General features: G+C 36.3%; 4 protein-coding genes across 4 annotated transcripts; 3 read left to right on the top strand and 1 right to left on the bottom strand.

The window, feature by feature from the left end:
- Nucleotides 1–266: 266 nt before the first annotated feature.
- HYD1 (C-8,7 sterol isomerase) lies at nt 267–4,583 on the top strand. The gene is made up of 4 exons (XM_086646345.1): nt 267–866; nt 3,296–3,442; nt 3,560–3,668; nt 4,142–4,583. The coding sequence occupies exons 1-4, from the start codon at nt 716–718 to the stop codon at nt 4,410–4,412; spliced, it is 678 nt and encodes a 225-aa protein (XP_086502471.1). The 5' UTR covers nt 267–715; the 3' UTR covers nt 4,413–4,583.
- A 637-nt stretch (nt 4,584–5,220) lies between these two features.
- LOC147532775 (uncharacterized) lies at nt 5,221–5,942 on the bottom strand. Its single transcript, XM_086646346.1, has one exon. The coding sequence runs from the start codon at nt 5,873–5,875 to the stop codon at nt 5,291–5,293; it is 585 nt and encodes a 194-aa protein (XP_086502472.1). The 5' UTR covers nt 5,876–5,942; the 3' UTR covers nt 5,221–5,290.
- A 1,916-nt stretch (nt 5,943–7,858) lies between these two features.
- LOC147532776 (P-loop containing nucleoside triphosphate hydrolases superfamily protein) lies at nt 7,859–10,663 on the top strand. The gene is made up of 3 exons (XM_086646342.1): nt 7,859–7,946; nt 8,142–8,228; nt 8,462–10,663. The coding sequence occupies exons 2-3, from the start codon at nt 8,207–8,209 to the stop codon at nt 10,003–10,005; spliced, it is 1,566 nt and encodes a 521-aa protein (XP_086502468.1). The 5' UTR covers nt 7,859–7,946; nt 8,142–8,206; the 3' UTR covers nt 10,006–10,663.
- Nucleotides 10,664–11,826: 1,163 nt separating this feature from the next.
- On the top strand, nt 11,827–13,688 carry LOC147532777 (xyloglucan endotransglucosylase protein 34-like). The gene is made up of 4 exons (XM_086646343.1): nt 11,827–12,019; nt 12,108–12,208; nt 12,559–12,752; nt 13,060–13,688. Exons 1-4 carry the CDS (start codon nt 11,827–11,829, stop codon nt 13,457–13,459), a joined length of 888 nt encoding a protein of 295 aa, XP_086502469.1. The 3' UTR covers nt 13,460–13,688.
- The last annotated feature ends 2,552 nt before the right edge of the window (nt 13,689–16,240 follow it).

Below are 16,240 nucleotides of genomic sequence, written 5' to 3' on the forward strand. Positions count from 1 at the left end.
AACAACCTTTGAGTCAATGTTGGTAATACACTTTACTTAACTATCGTTTGCAAGTTAAGTACGTCTCTCTATTCGAGAAAGATCTATACATACTACCTCAGGTGATTTGATTAAACTGAACCATGTACAAGAAAACATCCAAACCAACATTAAAAAAATACTCACGCTTTTTTGTCGATATATCTGTATGCAGTTAATGATGTTAGTTTGGTAGGATATATCTTCCACCGGAGTAACTAATTTGTATGTATATTGACATTTTGCAGATTCCTCCTCTATTTAGACATAGAGAGAAACACACACTCTGGCGGTCAATCAAGATTGAATCGTTCCACCAATAACACCATTCTTCTTTTCTTCGATTTGTATTTATTCATTTAGACACCATCAACGGATGGAAGCGAGTTAACTAATTCATATGTAGTTTTTTTTTGTTGAAAATAAATTCATACATAATTGGTATGATGAAATAGATGGATATATTAGCTATCTTGATTCAAATTTATCCTAATAAGAACTCCCTCAATTTGGGCATTATAATATTATTAGAGTAACTTTTGTCAACTCATATCTTTTAATCGAAAATGGTAGTATTTGATTCCTCTCCAACTCATACTCAGAATATATATAAAAGATAGAACACAAGCTTCAGATCTATATTCCGATCGAACACGAGAGAGTAGTAGAGAGAGAAAGAGGAGAGAGGTAGACGAAAATGGAGGGAACTTACAGTAGCAGTCATCCCTACGTTCCGACAGATCTACACCTTCCAGATTTTGTACCTGGAGTTCTCTCTCAATCCACCATCCTTGGCGTTTACCTCAGCTCTTCCCTCTTCGTCGTTTCCCTCATCTGGTTCATTTCAGGTACCCTTCCCCAATCATTTCTACTTGATTCCAAAACCCCTGTTTTTATTTTCTTCATTTTATAGATTCAAATTCAAGTAGTATCAATTATAAATTACATTTTAACTTTTCCAAGTTTCTTTTTGTTTAATCTGGGTTTGGGTTTAATTTCTGATGGAAGCAATTGTGAATGAATTATGGGTTCTTGGCAAACTCTTAGTTTAGGGTTGACTATGTTAGATTTAGGGATTTATGGTTCATTAGATCAAAATTTGATCTGATTTACAATGATGGTTTGTTGCCATTCAATTAAACCAAGAAACCCATCTTCTTCCGGTAACAATCTGATTGTAGGACCAACTATAGCTACTGCAACTTGTATATTCTTTTCTTGTATCATCCTATGCATCGCCATCTTCATTTCATTTGTGTAAGACTCAAAGTAGTCTTCCAATTCCGTTTGCTTTCGTACCTGGTTGATTACAGAATAGTTTGCATAATCCATTTTACAGAGGGTATGTTTTATGTGTCAAACTAACAAAGCAACGGATACAATTGATGTATGCGGCAATTCGAAATTCAATTTTCTTTCCCATGGTCAAGCAACACCTCCAAATCCCATAATCTGGCCTAAGATATATTTTTAGTCTCAAAGAGAAGCATCGGGTTTTCCTCAGACTCTGGGGATTACCTCCTTCAAGTTTCTTATGATTTCCTTTCCAGTTTGACCATATTTCATCTAAATAACTCTCCAAATGCAACAATCCAGCATTTTCTCTTGAATCTGTGAATCCAGTCACTACTTTATTTGAAAGGGCGGTTCCCTCGCTCCACACAACTGAACTGGACTCGTGGATTTTCTCTTTTTTATGTCCTTTGATGGATTGACTATTTGTTTCTGCCCTCAAGTTTCTATCTGTTAGTGGATTTATAGATGAAGATGACATGTTGACTTTCAAATCCCCACAAGACAAGGATAAGGAGTTTCTGATGCTATCAGCCATGTAAACAAAGAAGAGAGCATCAAGTACCTTGGAGAATGAATGCAAGTCCAAGTCAGCTATGCCTATACGAGGCTCTGCATTTCCGCTATAAGCATAAAGAAGTGGATTTATGGGATGAAAAGAAATTATAATTTGTCCAAGTACTACGCAGTATAGTGGTGAAAAATCTTGAGTAAAAATAGACGACCCATCATTTTCTTCGTGCCTACTGAATGCGCTCTTCAGAGAGAATACATTTATTACTAACTGGAATATGCAAATGCAACATATACTAGTCCAAACAAAAGAGAGTAGTGAAAGGATCTTTTTGATGAATATTGCTACTTCGTTAAATCTAAACAATGCTTCTGAGGTACTTTGAATACATTGAGTATGCATTGCTGCCCTGTATCATGCTACACGCCGTGCCCGTGCAAGGGCCTCTACAGGCAATCCATTCTCAATCTCGCTAATCACCTCCTGCTCATGTTTAACGCGGGTGCAGAACTTTTTGTCCATCAACATCTTAGCTGCAGATTTTTCTAGCTCTGTTTCCTCAGAATATCCGAGTAATAAAGACTCATAAGCATGGGCATACCACAACCATAACCTAACAACCCTAACTACTTTACAAAATGATGATCTAGGATTTAAAGTCAGATAACCAACTTTCCTTGCAGCTATATTTCCTACCATTTCTAAGAGGTTTGACTTCTTTGGGTAGTAAGATATCAAATGTTAGAAGGATTGGAAGATCAACAGGACAGAATGCAAAATTCAACTGTAGAATACGAAATTTCTTGTGGTTCTAGAAAGAGGATGTCGTGAAGCGGGAGATAACTGAGAGGAGGAGAAGAAGAGGAGTGATTTCACTCGGAACATCAGGCGAGTCAAACTGGTGTTGGAGTGTAAATTACGAAAATACCTTAACATCCATGAGTGCAATGGCATGGGTACGGAGTTTTATTTCTAGCAAAGGCTCTACGACTTACCCTAAAGGACTTGGTACTTAGTAAGTTTGAGTTTGTACCTATAGCGCTGACTTTGGAAGTGATGTGGGACTATTACATGAAAATAACTACACCAAATACTTGACCTTGCTCTATCCTTCCCTGGTGCCACTTTTATCTTCTCAAGTTTAAACTGTTTGTGTTACTACCAACTAGGCCTTCCTTAAGTTTGTTCCGTTTAAATTAACTTGGTTTGACTGTAATCTTCTTATCAGTCTGTGAATGTTTAGGCTTTAAAACCTTTTCTACACCCATCAGCGACCTACCTTGTTGTTGGCGGCTTGGCGCGGTTGTGTGATTTTATTTACCAATCTGAGTGGATTCCTTCAGTAATGTGATGGGAAATCAAAATGAAGGCACTATGTTGGTTGGTTGTGGCATAAGAGCAGCACTTTTCTGATGCATCGATGAAGGTTTTTTTGTGATTCTAATTTTTGTTTTCTTCTGTTAACGCCAGGACGTTGTGCCAAAATAACCAAGGTGGATCGATTGCTTATGTGTTGGTGGGCGTTTACCGGACTGACCCACATTATCCTTGAAGGCTATTTTGCTTTCTCTCCAGCGTTCTTCAAAGAGAAATCTGCCTTTTACCTTGCAGAAGTTTGTAAGTTCTCTATATACACTCTAGTTTCATTTGATGGAAAAAGAATTTGGAAATTATGACGATTTTATATATAATTGTATGAGTTATTTAGTAGATAATTTAGGAGATGACGTGCAGGGAAAGAATACAGCAAAGGTGATTCAAGATATGCAGGAAGGGATGCAGGAGTTGTCGCTGTTGAAGGGATCACTGCAGTCCTCGAGGGTCCAGCCTGCCTTCTGGCCATGTAAGATTTTCTAATACAGGAAAACATGATCAATATTAAGCATGATTACTAGATCTTAAATTCCTATTTGTTTGTAGTTTATTATCTCAAGGATTCCAAACTTCATAAGAGCTATTGTTTCGTTTAATCTACTAATGAGTTTTGGCAAGGATCTGATATGTTTTTCTATAAACTCATCATTCTAAATGGGTTTGCTAAAATAGTTATTCCACCTATCTGATCGAAACAAAAAACATAAGCCAAAAAATCTAAACCATATTGTTCGTCTGGACAATACCTTGTCAAACTTGAGGGAGATAACTCCACCGAGATTCTAAATCAAGACTTGAATAGTTCACCGAACCAAGTATAGAGACTCATATACAAATTTATCTAGAAAAAAAATACAAGCATACTATTATAAGAAGGAAACCAAAGAACGTAAGATGTTTCTTCAGTTATTGACCTTGGTTTTGTGGTTTCATGGTTTGCAGATATGCTATTGCAAAGAGAAAGTCATACAGCCACCTACTTCAGATTTCGGTCAGTCTAGGCCAGCTATACGGAACTATAGTGTATTTCGTCACAGCTGTCTTGGAAGGAGACAATTTTGCAGCCACCCCATTACATTACTATGCATATTACGTGTTTGCAAATTCCTTTTGGGTATGGATACCATCACTCATCATTATTAGGTCCTGGAAGAGTATATGCGCAGCAGTTGGTACGCCAATCCAAACCCAGAAAAAGAGCAAGAGTCGCTAAGAGGAATTTGCTGCAACTATGGGGTATTGAACTTGTCTGCTAAGTTTCATTCTCTGTTTTATGTGCTTTGTTGTTTATTTATTCAGTCCTTTTATGGGTTTGGTAGTCATACTGGGAAGATTCAAGTAAAAGAAAACTCATTGATTTTCAATTGATTGGTTGTTTATTCAACATTTATGTTCTACTTGATTAGTTTAAAGAAGGCACCATCATCCTCCTCTATTTTATATGAAATTCTTGTGGTAAAGCTCTTTGATTTTGATTATCTTAACTGTTGGAAATCAATAATTCATATTAGGTTGGTCCGATAACACCTGTGACGCCCCGTGCCCAATGGTAGTTACAAACACACCCCAATGACACACTCGACATTCAATTACGGCAAAATCTCCTCTGTAAATTGGACCTGTAACACCTATACTTGGTGACAACTTCAAAAGTGTACCTGATAGTATAATTTTTATAGATATACTTTTATCCAAGCCAATCAATACAAGAACATTAACGGCTACTAGTGGAAACCAACTCGCAAAAATTCTCCCATGGACTACATATTTCTCAACCCTTACACATGTCCCTGTAATATAACAATCTCTACCCGAATCTCACTGACAGACCGAAATTATCCCACAGTAAGTAGCATAGAACATTTCCAAGGATAAGTAAACAATCACAACTAGAAAGAATAGGCAGGAACCTGAACTAGCTCTTCTAGTTTCGCAGCAGTAACCCGTCTTCCTTCTTTTCAGCGAAGAAGAAACGTAAAACTTCGTAGCAGGAACTTGACCTAGCTAATATCCTACTCTTTTCATAGACTAACTTATATTATGGTAAAAACAAGGACAATAGTGGCAGTAGTAATTTCTCTTAATTTTTTCCTAACTTGTGCCTATTGCCATCATGTGCTGGTATTGCATGTCTTGTAAAAATTGTGTTCCAGTTTGCAACCTTAGTTGGTCATAGAACTTCCTAATGAAGTCCTCTGCTGCAACATCTATTTGGTTGTTATTTTCATTGTTCTCCTCATCTTCTGGTAGGCTTAACTTTTGATCTCCATGGAAAAGGTCGTCAAGGATGAAATGTCTGGAGTTGTAGTTGGACAATGCTGGTTCATCGCTGTCAAGAACATGAGGAGGGTTCATGCAAGGGAGGAAGTAGTGATGATGATATCTAGTGGATTTCCCCAAGTGAAATGGGGCAGGACTATTGTTGCAAGAGAACTCATAGTGGCCTATGCCGAAACCCCCTCCATTTTTTGATTTAGTTTTGAGTTGGAAGACGAGACTAGAAAAGGTTTTGGTTAAGAGTTTCCCTCTCTTCATCATTATATTGAGGTCCATGATCAATTTCCGCTTTGAAATTAGACCTTTTCGGATCATAATAAAGGTCAATCGCAAAAAGTTCCATAACTTTCTGGCTTTCATAGTGACACTTTTGTTTACACTAGACGAAAGTATCTCCATATCTATATGTAAGAATAAAAAAGACCGCCTTTAGTGAGAATCGAAAAATACCAAGCAGAAGAAGAAAGAGAAGAGAAGAAAGAAACAATGAAAAGGGCAAGCAAGAAGTGGATTGTGAATGATTGTGGAAGGTCTAGCTATTTATAAGAAAAACAAAACTATGTGGATAGATGGAGCAAGAGGGGGGAGACAAAGAAGAGTATGGAGAAAGAAAGGGAAAGTATATGATAGGACTATTTTATCTAATTCGATCACCACTATTTCTGTTGTTTCTGTTTCCCTGGCCCGAAGATTATTGTTTACAATTAAAGGGAAAAAAATAATTAAATATTTCTTTTTGGAATGCTTATAATTATTATGGAAGATTAGGTGGTTGTCGTAGTTTCATCTTAAAAATCCAAAACAAAAACCAAAATTAAAATTAAAGAAAGTAGAGAGGTTGAATTAGGGTTTCTTTTTTGAAACAGACGTACAGCTAAGGGAATGAAAATTTTGGATTGTAGTAGTAGTGGGGCAAATGAAGAGGTGGTCGTGGGGGCAGGCATGAGAAAATTTGGTAGTAGGCTATGAAGGTAGCATCCATCAACAAACTGGATCCATCAATTTCAATTAAAAATAAAGAATGAAGAAATGTTGGTGGGCAGGCAAGGGACCCAATACCTCTACCAACTTGACCCACCTGCAAATAAACCATTCCCATCACATACACGTCCCGTATTGTTTGGGAGAACGTCCCAAAAAGGTACATGAGTGAGTGTAGTAAGTGTCAAAGTGAAGATAATATCGATAACTTGAAAGGTTTGATCCAATACCCATTATATAAACTAGTATGAAGTAGAGTTTTCGTGATTTATTTTTGACAAGCATAATGTATTATGCATTTGAATGATGAACACATGCAGTCGGCGAATTACAAAGATGAAAGATCGAATTAAAAAGTTAAGAGGAGAGAACCAAGTCTAGTCTCTAGATAAAGATCTAGTATATTTTTTGAAATGGTAAATTTCGAACGATGGCCTATGTAGTGGAGAGAAATACACGGTAAAATCAAATGTATTTAACTAAATTTTATGTTGTCTGAACTGATATACGTTTAACACTTTAACCCCAATTAAGGTTTAAAAACATTAAAAATAAATAAATTTCTTTTAACTTGTTAGACGGTGCGTGGAGACGTCCAACTTGGTGCATTTTGTTTTTTTGAGTAGGGGATTTGTCGATTGATTTAGGGGGAGAAGAGTAAACTATGAGACCCATAAAAAATGGAATGGTTAGAGACAAATATATATGGATGATAGACTGTTAACATGTTTTGCTTTGATTTAAAGGAAGAGAAATGTTTTATTTTTCTTTGTTCAAGGCGGAAGAAAAGGCTAGTGGCTTGAAATTAATAGAGGAGAGAGCATAAAAGGGATCACATAAGTCATAGGAAAGAAGAAAGTAACCATATAAAGATGCCAGAGCTTCTTTAACAAGGCTAGGAGGCTAGTATCTCCCCCACTCACTCACTTATTCAAGCTAGTGCATAGACCACAAGATGATAGCTTCATCACGTTATCAAAGTAGCAGATGATTTTTTTTTGTTGAAAAGTAGCCGATGATTTGATCATCATGAAATGTTATTTATTCTTTACGTCACAATAAATTGACAAAAATGTTGTAACTTTAAAACAAAAAAAAATTGAAGGTCGCCGAAAATTTTAGTCGGCCGGCGACATTCATCGGAGAAGATGATGAAGTGGCGAGATACATAACGTGGAAGAGAGAGGTGATGAAATGGAGGAGTGATGAGGTGTCTTTAATCTTTTTAAAACAAATTCCATTTTGACTTCCTAGCTTGTTCTAAATAAATTGATTTTTTTTAGAAATCAAGCCACATTAATCATTAAAGTCAACTGACGGTGTTAACAAAAAGGGCTAAATTTGAATTTACAAAAAATAGGGGCTCATAAAGGAAGATGGTCACAAAATTGGGGTCCAAAATTTTGTATGATTTCATCTTGGGTTTTATGATATACTCATGGTGGAAGGAAACCAGATTCTTCTGCAATTTAATGTTCATTCCAAAAAGGTTATTAACAGATTACTGATTCATTCTATACAATTGCCTTTGTTAATGATCATCCATGTTTTCAAAATTATGGTGGATTTAAGTTCTAAAAAAATTCTAGGGTTTTAACTAATGCTATAATTTATCTGTGTTCTAGGGTTTCTTTTTTAATTCCATCTCTGTAATATTGACTAATTCTGAGTTTCTTCGTTGTAGCTCCTGAATTGGTTCCAGTTTTAGTTGATTCACAACCCTACCAGATATTAAATTTGTTCACAATAATGCATGAACTCGAAGAGACAAGTAAGACCCATATCTTTATTTCTTCGTTTTCTCTTCCTGTATTCAGATAAGGTCGATTGCTTGAACACAAATTACCATCTTTAAATGTTTTATAAATTTCATTTGATAATGTCTTGACAAAAACCCTAACTTGCCTCAACTTGAATTACTATTGTTAACGGCTTTAGGATGATATAAGAGCGAATGACTATTAACTCAATAGTCTAATTTCTTGAAATTTATGTCTGATGTAGCGAGTGAGGTGAAAGAAAGGTGTTGGGATCAAAGAGAAGCCTTGCCAGACGAACCTCGTTGTGTTATTTGTGGTCGATATGGAGAATATATATGTGACGAGACAAATGATGATATTTGTAGTATTGAGTGCAAAACAGCTCTACTTGATAGGCTTTCAAAAGCGCAGAAACTAGAGAATCACCCCACTCCTGTTGTCAGATTACCCGTCGCCGACGAGTGCGTTTATGTCAGAGATAATGGTAAATCAATACACCCATGTTTTGTGGGCAATAGTGACGAGATTGAATTGCTTAGGAGTAGAATTGGGATTCAAGTGAAAGGGGATTCTATTCCTCCACCCATTGTGTCATTTGCATCTTGCAATCTTCCTCAGAAGCTCGAAAAAAATTTAGAAGTGGCAGGATATGAGATTCCTACACCTGTTCAAATGCAAGCCATTCCAGCCGCTCTTTCCAATGGCAAGAGCCTACTTGTTTCTGCTGATACTGGCTCGGGTAAAACGGCGTCCTTTCTGATTCCTATTATTTCTCATTGCTCAAATATTGGGTATAGAGCTCAGAGGAAGCCCTTGGCAATAATTCTTGCACCTACTCGAGAGCTATGTGTGCAGGTAGAGAAAGAAGCAAAGCTTCTTGGCGTTGGTCTGCCCTTTAAAACTGCTCTTGTAGTGGGTGGTGAGGCAATGGCTAATCAATTGTACCGAATTCAGTCTGGGGTAGAATTAATTGTTGGGACTCCTGGTAGGCTCATTGATCTCTTAACCAAGCACGATATCGAACTTGATGAGGTCTCAATTCTGGTTTTGGATGAAGTGGACTGCATGCTCGATAGAGGTTTTAGGGACCAAGTTATGCAGGTTTATCAAGCTCTTTTTCAGCCTCAGATATTAATGTATTCTGCAACTGTTTCTCCAGAGGTGGAGAAGATGGCGAGTTCATTAACCAAAGATTTGGGGTTTGTTTCTGTTGGGAAACGGAATGAGCCAAGCAAATCTGTGAAGCAAATAGCTATTTGGGTGGAGTCCAAGCAGAAGAAGCAAAAGCTCTATGAGATAATAAAGAGCCAGCAACATTTTAAACCACCAGTTGTGGTATTTGTGGGTTCAAGACTTGGAGCTGATCTCCTGTCAGAAGCAATCACAGTCACCACAGGGATAAAAGCTCTAGCAATTCATGGAGAGAAGCCCATGAAGGAAAGGAGAGAGACTCTAAGGTTGTTCTTGATGGGTGAGGTTTCTGTTATTGTAGCTACAGGTGTTTTGGGACGGGGAATTGATCTCCTGAGAGTGAGGCAAGTTATTGTGTTTGACATGCCAAATTCTATCAAAGAATATATTCACCAGATTGGAAGGGCATCTCGGTTAGGAGAAGAAGGATCATCTATTGTGTTTCTAGATGAGGGGGATAAGAATATATTCCGAGAGTTGGTTGATGTTCTTAAATCATCAGGAGCAGTTGTTCCTCGGGAGCTTGCTAATTCACGATATACAATGCTTTCTTATTCTGTTAACAAGGGACACAAGAAAAGGAAATTTGTTTCCTAAAACTCGAATTCGTGGGTGTCATGACAATCAATGAACTTTGTCGTAACCTAGGGAGAAAGTTGAATCACCTCTTGCTCCAATGAACAGAAGGACACTTCTACGTTTTTTTGTTCAAGCGGAGTGGGTGGGTATGCTCCATTTTTAATCTCATGGAAACAACTTGTTCCCGCCCAAGCTGAGCTGGGATGGCACTACAGAAAGAAGAATTTGGGACCTTCAAAATTGGAGATAGACAATTGAGGCAAGCAGATTTTATGAGATTAAGCGGTGGTAAGTTGTTCAAGCTTCTTTCATCCAATTGATTTAGTTCTCATCTCAGATGTGCCATTTTTTGTCATGCTTTATCGTGGCTTCTTAAAGAAAAGGTCACAACTCATTCTTTGATCTTTACAGACCTGCTCATTTGAATATTGGTTGTATAATGAAGTCAAATGTTATTAACTTACATAAAAGGAGTGGATTTGAACTGCAAAGAGTAATTTTTTAGCCACTAGCTCAATTGACAGCCTCTTGAAATTGCTCTTTTATTTGTATTTTATAGTGTCTTTGGATCTCTGAAATATTAACCAGAGATTTAGCTGACATTAGTTTGGTACTAGTTGGAAACAGTTTGTGTTTGCCTAATTTCTTTATTATAATATTATACACATTGCTGTCATTAATAGTCGATTAATTTAGTAGTGGTTATACATATGCAGATCTAGTTGTTACCGAGGGGTCTTTATGATTGATCACGAGTGGGAATTTATTGATCTTCTACAGTAAATTGTACTACCCTATTTGATATTTGTGAAGTATACTGTATATGCATATAATATTGTCCTTAAAGAAAGAGTATTTCACTTAAATAGTCTGCAAGGTTTGTAAGTCATACAAGGATTATGATACATTGGAATTTTATGAAAGTAACTAGGGCACACTTGCAATACGATACAAGTTCATATTTTTATGACCAGCACAAACTTTCTTGACAAGTAAAAATATGGGGATCTCCAATTAGTAGTGCATTTGCAAATTGCATTAAACGACCTTACCTGCAGCCATCGCTGGTTAACTTACGCATAGTAATGTTCAAACATGTGACATGTTGAGACATAAATTCTTTTTCTTATTGAGTTAGAAACACTTAAATCAATAAATTAGTGAGGAAAGTTAAATAGGCATTTAAAAATAAAATAAAATAATTTATACCTTAATATGTTCCCATCCATATACAACAGAAAACTTAAAATGAATAAATCAAACCTTAGAGGTTTTAGGCGGTTAATGCCGTTATTTTCAAAAAATTAGGTCCAAATGCAAGGCATTGACTAGTTAGCTAGCAGCCGCGGCAACACCCATAACCGGGGAAGGTATTTTTCTTCTGCATTAGAGACTCTTCTATTGTTTATTTTAATAAATGAAAAGCTGGATTTATTATTGCTAATCAAGTCCGAGAGTCAACCCTAAGTAAGCTGGACAGCCTACTAGAATTGTTTCATGTATAAATCTGCATTTTTATATTATATATGTTGATATGTGGTCTTGGGGGGTTTGATAAACTTGCTTGTTTTCTTCAATAATTAGGCAAACACCACTTTGCACAATTTCTCAAGCATTTTCTTGGAAAAGACCTCATTATCTCAGCTTTCAACACACAAACAATTGAAATCCCCCCTCACCCCAATTTAACGGCGCAGATGTAGCTGTTTGTCTGTCAACCCCTAGTTTGTTATATAATAAGATATTATATTCTTCTTTTTTGGCCTATAAGAAGGCCTCACCCACCTCCTCAGTATATGCACTCTCTCTACATTTCTTTAGGTTCTTCCTAGTACTGCAATGGAGGCTAGGAATTCTGTGTTTGTGTGTTTCTTGTTCTTGGCCATGGTTGCTGGATTAACAGTGGCTGCTCCAATCAAGAAGGCGGTGAATGTGCCATTTGATAGGAATTATGTTCCAACATGGGCTTTTGATCACATCAAGTACTTCGATAACCGCAACGAGATTCAGCTCTTACTCGACAACTACACAGGTTTGTAAATTTTAGTCATCACACCCATTAACATAGCTGCTACAAAAGAGTCTCTAATGATCCATCATCTCTCTCTCTATATATATAGGTACTGGTTTTCAGTCGAAAGGATCTTACTTGTTTGGACATTTCAGCATGCAAATGAAGTTGGTACCTGGAGATTCAGCTGGTACAGTAACAGCTTTTTATGTAAGATTCTGAAACTAGTACTGAATTACTACTTCTACCTGCTACCACTTTCTTGTTTTTTCTAAGTCAGATCTGAAATCGGATTTGAGGTCTGAATTCACTCTCGTTTCGGATTTCAGAATGTTTATATGACTCGTCCTTAATTACTGAATGAGGTTGATTTTGGGTCCATCTGATTCAGAAGAGTCAGATTCAGACACATAGACAAACACAAAAACCACCTAAGCATTATAAAGGAATTCATATTAAGAAGATGAAATGTGAATTCGAAATCAATCCAAAGCATCTAATCTGCTATAAAATATTATTTCTCATTCAAATAAATTTTTTGTATGGTGGGGGCAATGCAGTTATCTTCACAAGGGAATGAGCATGATGAGATAGACTTTGAGTTCTTGGGGAACAGGACAGGAGAGCCTTACATTGTACAGACAAATGTTTTCTCGGGAGGGAAGGGAGAGAAAGAGCAAAGGATCTATCTCTGGTTTGATCCAACCAAGGCCTATCACTCTTACTCTATTCTCTGGAACAACTACCAGATTGTGTAAGCCCTTTATTTACTTTGGTGGCATTTTTATCTTTTCTTCCTGAATCTGACTCGTCTGACTCGAATGGGTCAAAAAACAACCCAAATCAGTTAAGCAGCCCTTTAGACAAGTTAGATATCAAGAGTCGGACAAAAAAAACAATTCGGATTCTGACTCGAGTCAGTTCAGTCCTCGAATCAGATTTTAGATCTGACTTGAAGAAAAGACAAACTAACCTTAGGCCACTTCAACCACCAAAATCTTCATATATATATATGCTTAATTGTTGATTCAAGCATAATGTTTTATGATTGGATGGTGCAGATTCTTAGTGGATGATATTCCTATAAGAGTGTTTAGGAACAGCACCGATTTGAACGTGAAGTTCCCATTCAACCGACCCATGAAGTTGTATTCGAGCTTGTGGAATGCGGACAACTGGGCCACAAGGGGTGGGATGGAGAAGATCAACTGGTCAGAAGGCCCGTTTTTGGCGTCTTACAAGGGTTTCCACATCGACGGTTGTCAATCTTCGGTCGACGCCAAGTTTTGTGAAACCAAAGGGGAGATGTGGTGGGATCAGAAAGAGTACCAAGGTCTAGACAAATACCAGATCAGAAGGCTGAAATGGGTCCGGAAGAAATTCACCATTTACAACTACTGTACTGATAGGGTGAGGTTCCCCAAAGTCCCACCTGAATGCAAGAGAAATAGGGATATCTAAATCAGTAATGGCAAATATAACAAAAAGAGGACCAACATTTTATTCAGATAAAACCTAGGTTTATTAGTTTGTGCTTCATTTGTTCAACTTGTTTTTTCTAAGGAAATATGCAAATAATTCCTAGACTTGACCATCTAAGCTATGTCCGAAGATGCAAATAAGTTCTTGTTTAAGATGATTGAACATATTGTCATTTACTCATTGTGGTTTCATCAATTTTATAATCTCACTTCCATCTCTCAGCTAACTAGGTTATCAGATTATATAATTGAATATTTCAACAAAAAAAAGATTGTATAATTGAATAAGGTGAATCTTGGCCTTTTTTTTCCGCAAAGAGAGAGAACCCTCTAACTAATTTCTATTTGTTTTCTTTCTTAAAACACAATGATTGCAGGTAATTGAGAACCACGACATAATATATTGCAAGAAACCAAATAACTCGATTTTAATGAATTGAGGTGTCGTTCGGCAAGTAAAAGTAGAAGTTCTTTTGCTTTTTAAATTAAAAAATATTAAAAATACATTAGACAAAATAATTGCTCACAAGTCAAAAAGTTATTAGCTAGTTTTGTAACATTTTCTTAATTCTAATTTTTTTTTCATGGAAGATTTTGGTGATTAATGGATTGGTGGTATGGCGGTGGTGGACGTGTCAAGAGGTTGTAGTCAAGGTACGGTGGTAGACGTGTCGGGTAGACGTGTCATGAGGTTGTAGTCTGGGTATGGTGGTAGAAGTGGCTTTGTTCTAAAGTCAAAAAAGCAAAAATATGAACTTTTTTACTTATACACATGAAAAAGTAAGCTCGGTTACACAAAAACTTTTTACTTAAATTAAAATTTGACTTTATTTTGAAGTTCATAATTTATGTTTTTGATTTCAAACTAGTTATTTATGTTCTAACATATAACTTGAATATTTTTTCTTGCCTACTTCCTCTCCACCACTACACAATTTTCACCACCACCACCGTTGCCACACCTCAACCACCATATCATTGCCACCACACTTCCACCACCACAACCACCGTACCTCCATCACCACAATCACTATACTTACACCGCCACAATACCTCAAACACCACCATTGTACCTCCACCACCATACTTTCATCAGGGGCGTGGCTGAGATTTTGAGGCCCCTGTGTCAAATTTCAAAGAGACCCTTTGTAGGATAAATAAAACTAAGGAATTCTTATTAAATAATAGACAAAAATGATATTAAATTGATAATAAGTTTAAACTCAATATATATTGAACTAAGAAACAAAAATTAATAGATAATAAACAAAAAAAAAGCACTACAATCGTTGCATTTTATATGACTTTCTGAAATAATTTTCACTTGAAAATATTTTCTCCGTGCATTTTTTGAAGCAAAATCATCAATTAGATCTTCGTAATCAATCTGGTCAAAAAATTCACTTTCGATGGTGAGAAGAGCAAATCCATTTAGTATATCATGTGACATAGTCAAAGGTATTACCGTGAGGTTGAAAATTTCGAAGATGATGTTGTCTTTCTCTAATTTTTCTCTATATAGGTGTAGATTGTAATTGGGTACTATTATATATGAGAAAGAAAAAAAAAAAAGTCTGATATGAAATGGAATTTAGGAAATGTTATTATTTATTTTAAAAGGTGAATTTAGATTTTAGAGAGAATTAGAAAGTGAATTTTAGGGAGAAGTAGAGAAAAGAAGTCCAAACAAACTTATAAGTCTAGTAGCTTACTTAATATAGCCTACTTAATAGGCTTCTTAATATCTAAATTTGACTTTTCAAATATCTTTTCAGGTCTTCAAGGATAGTACCCACAGTTAAGAGTATTTGAGAGAGAGGAAATTTGAAAGACTAGTAACCAATGACACTTAAATGCCTAGTATCCTACCCCAGAGAGAGAGAGGTAATTAATTAAAAGGTCTCCTTCCTTTCTTTAGAGCATCTCCAATGGGACACTAAGAGCATCTCTAATGGGACACTTAATCTCTAACACTTAGAGTGCCACATAGATTTTTTAGAGTTTTTGTTAAAAAAACATCTCCAATGGGACACTTTATTAGACACTCTAATATGAGGTGGACACATTTATTATAGAGTATCTAGAGAGAGAAACTCTAAAATGAGAGTGTCTACTTGAGACTCTCTAAGTGTTACTTTTAAATTTCAACCAATAGAAAATCTTGCTTTTCAACTACTTTTTATCTATTGAATTGAAGAAGGACTTGTGTATTAAGTATAGACACTTTAGAGATCTCCATTGGAGACCAACAAAAATTAGAGTGTCTCTATATTGACATTTAGGAAAGAGAATCTCTATTGGTCCTTGACAACTAGGACTTTTAGAGTGTTTGTTAGAGTGTCCCATTGGAGATGCTCTAAATCTCTAACACTTAGAGTGCCACATAGACTTTTTGGAGTTTTTGTTAAAAACTCATCTCCAATGGAACACTTCATTAGACACTCTAATATGAGGTGGACACATTTATTATAGAGTGTGTAGAGAGAGAAACTCTAAAATGAGAGTGTCTACTTGAGACTCTCTAAGTGTTACTTTTAAATTTCAACCAATAGAAAATCTTGCTTTTCAACTACTTTTTATCTATTGAATTGAAGAAAGGTATGTGTATTAAATATAGACACTTTAGAGATCTCCATTGGAGACCAACAAAAATTAGAGTGTCTCTATATTGACATTTAGGAAAGAGAATCTCTATTAGCCCTTGACAACTAGGACTTTTAGAGTGTTTGGTAGAGTGTCCCATTGGAGATGCTCTTAGGGG

The sequence above is a fragment of the Eschscholzia californica genome, unplaced genomic scaffold, assembly GCF_041429995.1.
Source record: "Eschscholzia californica isolate CP2 unplaced genomic scaffold, dmEscCali1.0.p SCAF_6, whole genome shotgun sequence".
Classification (NCBI taxonomy): domain Eukaryota; kingdom Viridiplantae; phylum Streptophyta; class Magnoliopsida; order Ranunculales; family Papaveraceae; genus Eschscholzia; species Eschscholzia californica.